The following is a 15,000-nucleotide window of genomic DNA, read 5'->3' as shown; positions in this document are numbered from 1 at the left end:
GTCGAGGGAGCTGGTCCCTTGGGAATGCAGGAGGTCCTCTGACTTGTCTTCGGGATTACAGAAGGTGCGGGATGCTCACCAGGCCGAGGCAGATGAGGGGCGGGAGAGGGTCATGTATATAGTGTATCTATAGGGTGTATATATGCGCACGTAGATACACACACGCGCGCGCACTCTTAAGCACACACACGTAGAATGTTGATTTTTTTCTTTCAGATTTTGTGAAATGAGTGTGTTGTGTTTGGTTTTATTCCTTAAAACAAAATACCACAAATCTGTTTTGATGTTAATGTAAAATCCAAAAAATTGCTTTGTCGACATTGCATTCTTTTTCCCACTAGTCTCCATCTCTCATTACTCTTTCATTACAACGTTTCATCAGATAATCAAAATACAAGCATATCATAGTCCTTTATCCCTGCAATAAGCTCATAATTACCCTCAGAAAATCACGAAGACACGGTTGCTATGTGGGAGAGAACAGGTCTAATCTACTTATAAAAAATTGTAAAAGATGTAGAACGACAAAGGTCGAATCTTTGGTGCAATCTGTCTATAAGAATTATGAAGATATAAATACTCCTTATTGACATTCGAGGACGTACAGGTAAGAATATTCGCCGAATACCCACGTCAAACGTTATGTACCTAAGGAATATACATATCATACCTACACACACACACACACACAAACGCAGACACATACACACATACATACACAAACGCACACACACACATAGATATATATTACAGCCATTTTATTGTAGAGCGAGAACAATATTTCATCTACCTAGGAAAATCATGTATATATTTCCATATTCTCATTGCAGAAAGAGTACTGTATACCAAAAACACAAGGTTGACTCCCAGGCCCAACCAACCCATGGAAGCCACACCATGAAGACCAAGAACCCGCAGCCCTAGTCTACCTATGCAAGTCACGGACATGTAGGCCCCCTTATCACCTTATCATGGAGAGAGAACGCTGGTCGAATCCCCATTGTGAACTCACCTCTCTGTGTTATGTGCTCTCTCCCCATTAGCTGCCGACTCCCCTAAGCATGCAACACTCACCTTTAAGAGCCCGGGTTCGCGTCACGGCGGAATATGTGCCTCTGCCGCTAATAAAAGGGAGCGGATAAAGCTTACTTTGTTATTTCTCTTCTTCTCTCTTTCTGTCTCTGTCTCTGTCTGTTTGTCTTTGTTTCGTTGTTCCGTTGTTTTGCTGTCTCTCTCTCTCTTTTCTTCCTCTCTCTCTCTCTCTCTCTCTATCTATCTATCTCATACCTCTCTGTCTCTCTCTCTCTCTTTCTCTTTCTCTCTCCGTCTCTCTCTCTCTCTCTCTCTCTCTCTCTCTCTCTCTCTCTCTCTCTCTCTCTCTCTCTCTCCCTTCTCTCTCTCTCTCTCTCTCTCTCCTTCGTTTCATGATCTTTCTCTTTGGTTTTCTCTTTGTCAAGGTCTTTATCTTGGTCTTTCATGTTTCGGTTATGGCTGTTATCTCTCTCTCTCTTTCTCTGCCTTTCTCATTTCCTTTTATGGATTTTCTTTTTTGTTTTCTTTGTCTCGTGGTCTTTCTGTCGTCTTTTATGTCTTTTGTTGTTGTTTTAACTTTTGTCTTTGGATATTTCTCTCACTCGCTCTGTCTATCTGCGTCTATGTGCGTATAAGTACACATGAACATGCATGTACTAATGGATGTATATATGTGTGTATGAATGCATGCATGTATATATATATGTATGTATGTATGTCTGTATCCTTCTCTCAACTTCTGTATGTCTTCCTAGGTAACTCTCTCTCTCTCTCTCTCTCTCTCTCTCTCTCTCTCTCTCTCTCTCTCTCTCTCTTTATGTGTCTCTATATATATATATATATATATATATATATATATATATATATATATATATATATATATATATATATATATATATATATATATATTCTTTCTCCCTCTAGGTCTACGTATTATTGCACTTTACTATATACTATTTTATCTTCCTATCATATCCATCAATACTGTCAGAACATTTGCAGCAAATATACGCAGTGTATATCACACGAAAATCAATCTCTCTCTCTTTCTCCCTCTCCCCCTCCCCTCTCTGTCTCTCTCTCTCTCCCCCGCCCTCTCTGTCTCTCTTTCTCTCCCCTCTCTCTCTCTCTCTCTCTCTCTCTCTGTCTCTGTCTCTGTCTCTGTCTCTCTCTCTCTCCCTCTCCCCCCCTCTCACTCTCTCTCTCTCTCCCTCCCCTCCCTCTCTCTCTCTCTCCCTCCCCCCCTCCTCCTCTCTCTCTCTCTCTCTCTCTCCTCTGAATGGAACTACTGTGCGCTCCCGACTCTACTTAACGAAGTAATCTTAATCAACGCCCAGGAACTCTCCGTGATAAGTTCTGGGATACCTTAACAATTGCAATCAGGCTAAGTTCCGCCCCCTATACTTTGGCATTATAGTGGTTGTTGGGGGAAGGGAGAGGTGTGATCGAGGAATGTAAGGGTGGCAGAGTGAGAGGAAAAGAAAGGGGGGGGGGAGGTAAAAGAAAGGGGGGGGGTAAAAGAAGGTGGGGATGGGGGTAAAAGAAGGTAGGCGGGGGGAAATAAAAGAAGGGAGAGGGAGGGAGGTAAGAGAAGGTGGAGGGGGGGCGGTAAAAGAAGAGGGGTAGGTTAAAAAAGGGGGAATGGGAGGTAAAAAGGGTTGTATTTTTGGTCGTCTGGTTTTAAATTCTAGAGGAAATGAGTTAAGCCTAGTAGGACTTTGTTTAACCGTGTCGTATCTTTATATTACAATGGGATTGCGCAGTTCTTACGTAATCTCAACGTATCCATGGTAAATACGATGAAGAAGTGTGTCTGTGGTAGCAGAAACTAATGGAATAACTCCTTATCTTTTCTGCTCTTTGTCTCCAACTATGGAGAACTCAAGGATCCTGATGCGATATTTCTGACGAATCAATATCTTTACCGAAGGACAAAACAGACTAGTTATTTTTCTTCCTGGACGTGCCAGTGAGGTCTACAGGTTAAGGATAAATTTGCTTTCCAGAAGAATAACGTAATTAAAAGGTTTGACTGGTGCTTCATCCTCTTGGGTGGTGTTTGGTTCTCTTAGGGTAGTGTTAAGGTCTTGCAAGCCTCCTCGCTCACAGCTGCCGTCGCTGGTCAGGCTGGTGCAGAAAGGCGAACGTACAGCTTCCCCTTCATCAAAACTGATGCAGATACTCCTTGTGGCCGCCTGTGTCAACGGTCCTAGGATAAAGTGTAGGAGGTCTCGGAGCGGCATGAGGACCCAGAGGGAGAAAGCCAAGGCCCATTGCCATGTTGCCATCGCCTGGCTTTGCACCATCTTGCCCCTCATGCCCCTTGGTCAGTGGGTGGCTTTGGGGAGACAGTCATCGCTAGGCCTAATGGTAAGGGTTTAAGTGAATGGGGATTCCAGGGGAAGGCGAAGGTCCTTCCCACTCAGCAAGTGAGATAGGATGTAGGTCTTGTAGGGGTGGGGGATGAGGGGCAACCACCGGGTTTCAGTTCGGGAGCAAGGGAAACCCACGTCGCCCAGTAAGCGCTAACCCCGAGTGAGCCTCTGGAAACTCGACCTGCGGGTGCTGAGCCTTGTAGTCTACCACCTACCTGTGTTTGGATCAGTGCCGGAGAGGGTCTGCTATAGATAGGCTTGGTGTTTGCGGACTTTACTGACTATCATCTAGCATTTTGGTGCCACTCCCTAGGAGGACCTGCTGGGGAGTAGGTTATCTATTCTCTCTCTGGAACGGGAAAGGCGATCCCTGGGACTGCAGCAATCATCGAGATATTACGCTGCTTAGTACATGAGTCAAGGTGCTTCCTCTCATTTTTCTAAGACGTATCAAAGACCTCTTACGGAAGCAGCGGAGGAAGATTCCACTCGTCTTGACAGCCCTTAGTGGTGAGGCCGGTGAGTCGAGCAAGGAAGTCATGAGTTGCACAAATAGACCAATTTCCTTATAACTAAATAGAGACAAGTTGTGGTTCGCTAAGAGCACCCTCCTCGCTGGAAGTCTCTGTAAATGATTGACTGATGGAGAAGAATTTCAGTATGAGTGATGCACAGGTACTGAGGCCTGAAGTGCTTCGTAGAAATGGAGCATTAAGGTTCCAGAAATGGCATCGGATGGAAGTCGGAATTGCTTCCAGGATATGTAATTTGCCCAGACTGTAGAGTATCTTTCTTACGCGAGGAATATCAATTTTTTTCATGCGCGGATAATATGAATTTGTCTACATTTGCGCGGATGGATCTGCGGACGGAGGATGAAACAAGTGCGCGAAAAGGTCAAAAGAATTTTATGCGGAGATGTTTTAAAAAAGAACTAAGCGTGCGCGGAAAGTTACTCGAGAACTACGTTTGCGCGGACAGAATTTGACCAAATAGACAGTAGACTAAACTCTACACTCTACTCTAACCTCAGCTTGGGAACATCTGTCGCTTTTAAACCTATCAAGGGTCTAGTGAACAAGATCATATGTGCTTTTCTCTATTCAGGAAGAATGAAGTTGAAGTTGAAACAAAAAACGAGTAACACACATTATGAAAAATCCTAAAATGCGTTTTGAAAGAAGAAGAAGAAGAAGAAGAAGAAGAAGAAGAAGAAATAGCGTGCTTTCCTCCTCCCTTTTGAAAACATCATTCAAAGGAATTTTGAAGTGTAGATATTGAATTTGGATAATTTGCCCTGGAAAGCATCACACTAACTAGTTATCATTATCATTTATATTCTACTTCATTCCTGTAAGATATAAATGTTGAATGCTATGTTATCATAAAGGACAAAATTAATTCATACTTAAGAAATAGTTCTGCATAACAAGACACATCTGTAATGCCAAAAACACATTCACTGTCTAACATGTAGTCTTAGGAAACACAAGTATTTTATAGATCTCACATAATATTAAAATCAAACAGAAAACAATACATCCACGATATTAAAAGAGAATTCCCTAAATTAATGACCTAAATCAAGTGCCACTAATTGCTCTAACCCGGGCACTGGCACCGGAAATGCCTTAAAGACACACCCTTTAAAAGGCAATTCTGTCTTACGAATTTATACAGATCGTGAGTGGAAGGAAATAAGACAGAAGGAGCTCTCGCGTTCCCCCTTGGATGCTGAAGAAGGTGCCATTCCTCTGGGGTGCCATCCGTCTGGGGTGCCATCCGTGTGAGGTGCCATTCCTCTGGGGTGCCATCCGTCGGGGGTGCTATCTGTCTGGGGTGCCATTAGTCTGGGGTGCCGTTCGTCTGGGGTGCCATCCGTGTGAGGTGCCATTCGTTTGGGGTGCTATCTGTCTGAGGTGCCATCCGTGTGAGATGCCATCGGTCTGAGGTGCCGTTCGTCTGAGGTGCCATTCCTCTGGGGTGCCATTCCTCTGGGGTGCCATCCGTCTGGAGTGCCTTCCGTCTGGGGTGCTATCTGTTTGGGGTGCCATCCGTCTGGGGTGCCATCCGTCTGAGGTGCCATCCCTCTGAGGTGCCATTCGTCTGGAGTGCCATCCGTGTGAGGTGCCATTCGTCTGGAGTGCCATCCGTGTGAGGTGCCATTCCTTTGGGGTGCCATTCGTCGGGGGTGCCATCCGTGTGAGGTGCCATCCGTCTGGGGTGCTATCTGTCTGGGGTGCCATTCGTCTGAGGTGCCATCCGTGTGAGATGCCATCGGTCTGAAGTGCCGTTCGTCTGAGGTGCCATTAGTCTGGGGTGCCATCCGTCTGGGGTGCTATCTGTTTGGGGTGCCATCCGTGTGAGGTGTCATCCGTATGGGGTGCCATTCGTCTAGGGTGCCATCCGTCTGGAATGCCATTCGTCTGTGGTGCCATCCGTCTAGGGTGCCATCCGTCTGGGGTGCCATCCGTCTAGGGTGCCATCCGTCTGAGATGCCATCCGTCTGAGGTGCCATCCGTCTGGAATGCCAATCGTCTGTGGTGCCATCCGTCTGGAATGTCATCCGTCTGGGGTGCCATTCGTCTGAGGTGCCATTCGTCTGGGGTGCCATCCGTGTGAGGTACCATCCATCTGGGGTGCCATCCGTCTGAGGTGCCTTCCGTCTGGGGTGCCATTCGTCTGAGGTGCCATCCGTCTGAGGTGCTTTCCGTCTGGGGTGCCATCCGTCTGAGGTGCCATCCGTCTGGGGTGCCATCCGTCTGAGGTGCCATCCGTCTGGGGTGCCATTCGTCTGAGGTGCCATCCGTGTGAGGTGCCATATCTCGGAGGTTATCTCCATAGGATCCTTTCCTACGAACATACGAAAAATAAACACCTAAACACGTACGAACATTTGTTTTCTTCTTTTTGCTAGTTAGTGTCTTGTAAAACATCTTCAAAACTTTTAATTAAACGGAAAGTAAACGAAGTTATTCCATCCTGCACTTACTGCAACAATATTCTTTTACTATTTGACAATTACTACTTTCTTATAAACTCGTAAAAATGACTCCAATATTTTGTATTCTTCTACGGATTCGCGAAGATGACCAGTGAAATGAGGGATAATGTCACTCTGTTTGCCGTCACCAAAGCCACCGAAACGAGGCAGGATATCGGACACGGCAACATTCCGGGAAAGAAAAGACAGAAATATAAAACACCGGAATCGGAGGATGAAAAAAAGGCTTTTGAGGTGATTAAAGGGAAGACTATCAAGTAATATTCAGTACATTGTGTTATGTTGAACACCAGCACAGACACAATGACGTGCACACAAAAATTAAAATGAAACTAGCCACGATGAGAATTGAAATTTTTCAATTCTCATTGTGGCTAGTTTCGTTTTCATTGTGTTATGTATTGTCGCACAGCCACACGCGTTCACTCACGCACGCACGCACGCACGCACGCACGCACATTACTAACTGTCTCTCTCTCTGTCTCTCGCTTTCTCTCTCTCTCTCTATCTCTCTCTTTCTCTCTCTCTCTCTCTCTCTCTCTCTCTCTCTCCTCTCTCTCCTCTCTCTCCTCTCTCTCCCCCTCCCTCCCTCCCTCCCTCCTTCCCTCTCTCCCTCTCTCCTTCCCTCCCTCTCTCCCTCCCCTCTCTCTCTCTCTCATTCTATCCCTCTCTCTCCCTCTCTCTCATTCTCTCCCCCTCTTTCTCTCTCTCTGTCTCTCGCACACATACGCACATGTGTCCCAGTTCATATTCATTAAATACAAACATATAAATCTAGCTGAGGTGAGCCACATTTTAATCATATGGGAGAACCGGATTCATGTGCACTAAGTTAACAGTTAGACTTGATAACCGAAAAGGGGAAAATATAATAAAATTGGTTTAAGTTGACGAATGTTTTAGTTATGTGAGTAACAAGAACAACAAAAGCGACAGTAAGGACAACAGTAATAGCAACAGTAACAGATATAGTAATAGCAACAATAATAACAACAGTAACAGATATAGTAATAGCAACAATAATAGCAACAGTAATAGCAACAGTGCATAGCAATAGTAATTGCAACAGTAATAACAACAGTAATAGCAAGAGCAACAGCAAGAGTAATAGAAAGAGAAACAGCAACAGTAACAGCAACAGCAACACAACAGTAATAACAACAATAATAGCAATATCAAATGCAACAGTGATAACAAACGTAACAGCAACAGTAACAGCAACAGTAATAGCAACAGTAATAGCAAGAGTAACAGCAACAGTAACAGCAAGAGAAATAGCAACAGTATTAGCAAGAGTATTAGCATTGAGTAATAGCAACAGTAATAGCAACAGTAATGACAATAGTAATAGCAAGAGTAACAGCAAGAGAAATAGCTACAGTATTAGCAAGAGTAACAGCAAGAGTAACAGCAACAGTAATAGCAACAGTAATAACAATAGTAATAGCAAGAGTAACAGCAACAGTAACAGCAACAGTAATAGCAACAGTAATAACAATAGTAATAGCAAGAGTAACAACAAGAGAAATAGCAACAGTATTAGCAAGAGTAATAGCAAGAGTAACAGCAAGAGTAACAGCAACAGTAACAGCAAGAGAAATAGCAACAGTATTAGCAAGAGCATTAGCATTGAGTAATAGCAACAGTAATAACAACAACAACAACAATAACGACAGTAGTAACAACAACAACAACATTGCAACAAAACTACCATACAAAAAATCTATTCCTAAGCTTTTAATCACAAAGGATTGCATAGACCATCTTGCTGTCTCAAATCTTCTAATCGCTTTTGTCCTCACCTTCAACCCCCTCCCCCTCAAGCCTCCATCCCCCCCCTCCCGCCTACCTCTCTCTCCCCCACTCCACCCCAACCCCCCCATCTCTATCTTCTCATCACCCTCCCCAATCTCTCTCTTCCCTCTCCTTCTCCCCGTCTTCCTCCTTCACCCTCCTTCCCCCTCCTCCCCGCCTACCCCCTCTCCCCCCTCCCCAACTTCTCTCTTCCCTCTCTCCTCCCTCTCCTCCCCGCCTCCCCAACCTCTCTCCTCCCTCTCACCCTCCTTCTCCCCGCCTCCCCCATCCTCTCTCACCCTCCTCAACCTCTCTCCTCCCTCTCCTTCTCCCCGCCTACCCTCTTCCCCTCCCCAACCTCTCCCCTCCCCTCCCCCCTCCCCAACCTCTCCTCCCCGCCTCCCCAACCTCTCTCCTCCCTCTCCCTCTCCTCCCCGCCTCCCCACTCTCCCCCTTCCCCAAACTCTCTCCTCCCCCGCCTCCTCCCCAACTTCTCTCCTCCCTCTCCTTCTCCCTCCTCCCCTCCCCTTCCTCCCCAACCTCTCTCCTCCCTCTCCCCCCCCTCCCCAACTTCTCTCCTCCCTCCTTCTCCTTCCCCTCCCTCTCCCCCTACCCTCCTCCCTGCAGGCCCTCCCGAAGCAGTAGCTATAATGAGGAGGCTTCTGCTCTGCCTACAAAGGGGCTGGTAAATAAGCCTTTCAGCGCTGATCTAACTTAAGTCATCTACGCCACCATTCTCTCGCCCCCCTCTCCCCCTCCTCCCCCAACACCCCCACCCTCTCCTTCCTCCCCCAACACCCCCACCTTGTCTCACCCCTTCTCCCCCGCCCCCTACGCCACCACTCTCTCGCTCCCCCCCCTCCTTCCCCCCTCCACACCCTCCTCCCCCAACACCCCCACCTTGTCTCACCCCTTCCCCCCCCCCCCCTTCCCCGACGCTAAGTTCATCCGCCTTCGATCATGTTTCGGGATTAGGAAGGGGAGGGAAAGAGGGGGGTAGGGGGAGGGGGGGGGTAGGAAGGGGGAGGGGGTTGGGGGTAGGAAGGGGAGGGGGGGTTGAAAAGGGGTGAGTGAGTGGGAGGTCCGAAGTAAGGGGGTGAAAGTGGGGGGGGAGGGGTGGGGGGGACTGGAAGGGGTGAGTTGAGGAGGGGGGGAGGGGGAGTCAGGAAGGGAGGGAAGGGGGGTGGTGTAAGTCGGGGGGGGGGGTCCTCGAGAGGGGGGGCGAGTAGGAGGCCCCCTGGGAGAGGACGAAGGAATTTTTGGGGGGAGGAGAAGCAAAAGGAAAAGATGGAGTAGGGGAGGGAGAGAAGGGAGGGAGAAGGGAGGGAAAGGGATGGAGAAGGGAGCAGAGAAGAAAAAAACAAAAGCCGAATTCAAGGATAGACATCTAGTTGGGTGTGCTTTGGGTCTGGGCGAAAGGATAGACGGCGGGCTGGGGTCTTGGCCGTCCTCCGCCTCCCTCTCTCTTCGCTTCTCTCCTCCTCTTTCTCTTGTCGTTGTGTTTGTGTGGGTGTTTATATATACATACACACACACACACACACACACACACACACACACACACACACACACACACACACACACACACACACACACACACACACACACACACGCACACACGCACCCACACCCACACACACACATACACACACACACACACATACATATATATATATATATATATACATACATATATATATATATATATATATATATATATATATATATATATATATATATATATATATATATATACAAGAAAGAGAGAAAGAGGGACAGCTCATCTTCTAATACACACTTCACAACGCATTCTCTTCTTTTGTTTCTCACGCCAAACATAAGCGAAGTATTTCCTTTGCAATATTTTGTAACATTTTTTCATTCCAAAAGCCTGAGTAATCTTCGGTTCATGCTTGTCACTTTTGCTTGTCTATTTTCATCCATTTCCATTATCATTGCAATCATCCTTTTTATTGCTATTCTCATCATTTGCTTTTTGTCATTATTTGTCTTGTTTATTTGCGTATATCTATGCATTTATATTTACTAGCTATTATGATTATTGTCATTATTCTTATTATTTTTATCACTGTTATTGTTATTACTTATTTCATTATCATTATTATCATTATAATTAGCAATATCACTATCATCATTATTACTATTATTATTATCATTGATATTGTCATTATCATCATCGCTATTATAATCATTAGTGTCATCACTATTATTGTTGTTATCATTATTATTATCACCATTACAATCATTATTATCATAATTATCCCCCTCCTCACTCTTATCATTATTACTATTATCATCATTAAGATCATCATCATTATCATCATCATAATCATTACTTATTCTTAATCTCATCATTATCATTATTAATGCTATCATTATTACTTTTATCATTTTCATCATTATTATTATCATTATCATCATCAATTCATTATTATCGCCATTTCTTTTATTCTCATCTTTATCATCATTATCTGTGTAAATAAATGCATCGGGTCTTTCTAATTAGCATTTTTTTCCCTAATTGTGTAATGCAAATTGTTTATTTATTTGATAGAACCTTTTGATTATTCATCCATCAGGAAAATTTGTTTTTATCATTTGTTCTTATTCATTATTATTATTTTTTTCATCATTCGTTCTTATTCGTTAACTTTTTTTATCATTCGTTTTTATTCATTATTATTATTTTTTTTTTTATAATTCGTTCTTATTCGTTAACTTGTTTTTATCATTCGTTTTTATTCATTATTTTTTTTTTATAATTCGTTCTTATTCGTTAACTTGTTTTTTATCATTCGTTCTTATTAATTACTCTTTTTTATCATTCGTTCTTATTAATTACTTTTTTTTATCATTCGTTCTTATTCATTTTTTTTTGTGTCATTCGTTCTTATTAATTACTTTTTTTTTATCATTCGTTCTTATTCATTTTTTTTGTGTCATTCGTTCTTATTAATTACTTTTTTATCATTCGTTCTTATTCATTACTTTTTTATCATTCGTTCTTATTCGTTAACTTGTTTTTATCATTCGTTCTTATTCATTTTTTTTATCGTTCGTTCTTATTCATTTTTTTTTTATCATTCGTTCTTATTCATTATTATTATTTTTGTTTTTTATCATTCGTTCTTATTAATTATTTTTTTTTATCATTCGTTCTTATTCATTATTATTATTTTTGTTTTTCATCATTCGTTCTTATTCGTTAACTTGTTTTTTATCATTCGTTCTTATTCATTACTTTTATCATTCGTTCTTATTCATTATTTTTTTATCATTCGTTCTTATTCATTATTTTTTTTTATCATTCGTTCTTATTCATTATTTTTTTTTATCATTCGTTCTTATTCGTTAAGTTGTTTTTATCATTCGTTCTTATTCATTATTATTATTTTTTCATCATTCGTTCTTATTCGTTACTTGTTTTTATAATTCGTTCTTATTCATATCTTTTTTTATCACTCGTTCTTATTCGTTAAGTTGTTTTTATCATTCGTTCTTATTCATTATTTTTTTATCATTCGTTCTTATTCATTATTATTATTTTTCATCATTCGTTCTTATTCATTATTTTTTTTTATCATTCGTTCTTATTAATTATTATTTTTTTATCATTCGTTCTTATTCGTTAACTTGTTTTTATCATTCGTTCTTATTAATTATTATTTTTTTTATCATTCGTTCTTATTCGTTAAGTTGTTTTTATCATTCGTTCATCCTATTCCTCTCTCAGCATTTTGTAAAATCTCTTTTCCTATTTTTTTTTTTTTTTTTACCGGCCTAAAACCTCTTTCTTATCTTCTACTTATCTTCTTCTTGCACAATTATTTTTATCCTTCACTCAATCTATCCTTCTCTTAGTATTAAAAAAAAAAATCCTATTTCTTTGCCAACCTAAACTTTTTTTTTTCTTTAAATCTTCTAAACCTATTTATTATTATTATTATTATTATTATTATTATTATTATTATTATTATTATTATTATTATTATCATTACTATTTTTTATCTTCTACCTATCGTCTTTTTTCAGCACCACGAAACAACAGAAAAAAAGAAATAAAGAATTTTTTTTTTTATCTTCTACCTATCGTCTGTTTTCACCACCACCAAACAATAATAATAAAAAAGAAATAAAGAAAAAAAAATAATAACCCACCCTTTGCCCGCCCCTTCCCGCCCACCGAAGAGACCCTCTCCGCGAGACCGAAAACAAATGGCCGAAGACGCTCTTATGTCAGCACCTGGACCGGCGAACAGAGACCGTACCTCATACTCCCTTTCCCTATCATCTCGCCGCTCCTGCAGGTACACACGCCGCAGTGAGGAGAGGGTTAATAGGCTCCTGCTGTAATTGTTGCTACTCAAGACTCCTCACGCTGGAGGGGGGGGGGGGGAGGGGCTCGCGGCGGGGAAAGAGGGCGGTGTCACTGCTCTGGGACGGTGGTGGGGCTCGGGTTTTTTTTTTTTTTTATTCTTTTTTTTATAGATAGATTTGAAAACACGCGCACACACACACTCACACGCACACACGTACATACACGCACACACACGCACACGCACATACACGCAAACATACACACACACACACACGCACACGCGGCTCAGGTTTTATTTTTTATTTTTTTATAGATAAATTTGAAAAAAACACACACACACTCATGCACACACACACAAACGCACACGCACGCACACACGCACTCACACACCCACACCCACACGCACACACACAAATATAAGTACTTACACACGAATTTCTCTTGCTCCATTTTATTAACTACATATCTATCTATCTATCCACCTGTCTATCAACGTGAAGCGGCTTATTAGCTCATTAACAAGGATAAAAAAAAGCTAATTAGGAAAATGAAACGGCATTACAAAGCAGAGCCTCCCTTCTAATTGCAATGTCATACACGTTTCAAACATTTATATCGTAATTTCATTAAACCCCCAAGTCTGATATTGATTATCCTCTGTATCAAACAACCAAAACAAAATTGTTTAAGAGTCGCATTTTAATGAATCTAGCTAATTAAGTGCAGCTAAGAAGGCCCGGACCTTTGTAGGCAGGAAATAGCTCTCATTCTTTACGCTTTGTGGTTATTCATTTGTTGGCTGTTCGGCCGCGCGGCGCCTTTTAACCGCGCGCGTTGTCTCGATGTGTTCCTGCTGACTTGCCTAGTAATTTTCGAGAAGAGATTACACACCTTTCATAATTGTGGGACGGCAAAGAGCGCTGGCGTTTTGGAATCCTCATTGGTGTTATTATTCCAAATCATTACTATTCAAAAACCGTACTTACACAGTACTTAAACAGCGCCTTGCAAATCGACATGGCTCTTCATTTCATTATCATATACGAACAAGTAAGCTTCCTAAACGCGCCCAAGTTACCAAATAATATTAACAAATCTACCGAATTAGCCCGTATGCTAATGCACCTTCCTCCTGCAATTGCAAAGTTCTCTCTGCAAAGCCTTCTTAGCCCTTAGCAGGATCCTCGCGCTGCAATCTACCTTCCACTCTCTCTTATTGCATCGATTCGGATCTGCTAAATGGTTTCGTCTGCTTCATTTACTTCTATAAAAATGGCGCAGAGGGATGCGTGCGTTTTTTTTTTTTTTTTGCGCTTTGTCGTTATTCTTTTGTTAGTTTGTTTGTTATCCGTTTTTTTGCTTTGCGTTTCTTTTGCAAGCTGGTGATATTAGCATTATAATAGTGTATTGATATTTGCACAATGGTACGATGATATAGGAATACTATGTACTTGATAGATAAATGTTTAATGTTCAAATTTCTTTGTGGGATCTATTTATTCTCTATTTTTGCTTTGTTTCTTTTGTAAGAGGGCGATTTTAGCATTATAGTATAGTGGACTGATATTTGCACAACAGTACAATGATTTAGAAATATTATGTAAGTCCTTGATAAAAAAGAAAATATTAAAATTTCAGTGTTATGGTATGAGTATAAATGACTTTAACAGTATATTGAAGTAATATAGTTTGGTAGTAATGCATATTAATAGCAATAGTATGATATTATGGCTTTACCCTCCATAGTATATCAATGCTGTGAGTAGTACAGCATTATAAAAATAAATGTCATTATAAAAATTAAATGTCATATATCTCATTATATCAATCCAGTATATTATAACCCTAGAGAATTAAGAACCATTATCTACACAACCAACACGGCCACGAATAGAATTGACACAAATTGAAATATAATAAATAAATCTTTCTCAACAAGCCCAACGAATTTTAAACTATTAATGGCTTCTAGAACGACATTGTTAGAGGTGTTAACAATCCAGCTCTTTCCGGTCCGAACGAGTGGTCAGCTGCTCCGGAAACTATACAACGAACACCTCACATATTTCGTGGCGTTCTTGGCTGTATTTTTTTCTTCTTTTTTTCTCTCCTTCTCATTGTCTATTTGGAAATGAAAGTGTGTAAGGGTGTATTCTCGATGATTTTTTTTTTTTTTTACCTGGTTGAATGGTAATAGATATTTAATTCGTTCTCTTTTAATATCATGTGCATGGAGACATATATTAAACACAAACACAGACACATAGACATACGCATACATGCACACATGCACACACACACACATACACACATACACACTCACACACACATTCACACACACACACACCCACCCACCCACACACACACACACACTCACACACACACACACACACACACACACACACACACACACACACACACACACACACACACACACACACCCATATATATATACA

The 15,000-nt window shown here is 41.6% G+C and overlaps 1 protein-coding gene across 1 annotated transcript; it reads left to right on the top strand.

Moving 5' to 3' along the window:
• The first annotated feature begins 6,495 nt into the window (after nt 1–6,495).
• Nucleotides 6,496–8,048, top strand: LOC138864680 (uncharacterized protein DDB_G0287625-like). Its single transcript, XM_070132544.1, has 4 exons — nt 6,496–6,645; nt 7,190–7,194; nt 7,315–7,418; nt 7,618–8,048. Exons 1-4 carry the CDS (start codon nt 6,496–6,498, stop codon nt 8,046–8,048), a joined length of 690 nt encoding a protein of 229 aa, XP_069988645.1.
• Nucleotides 8,049–15,000: the final 6,952 nt, after the last annotated feature.

Source organism: Penaeus vannamei, chromosome 17 (assembly GCF_042767895.1).
Source record: "Penaeus vannamei isolate JL-2024 chromosome 17, ASM4276789v1, whole genome shotgun sequence".
Lineage (NCBI taxonomy): Eukaryota > Metazoa > Arthropoda > Malacostraca > Decapoda > Penaeidae > Penaeus > Penaeus vannamei.
Note: the sequence above shows the minus strand (reverse complement) of the source record. Positions and strands in the feature narration are given on the sequence as shown.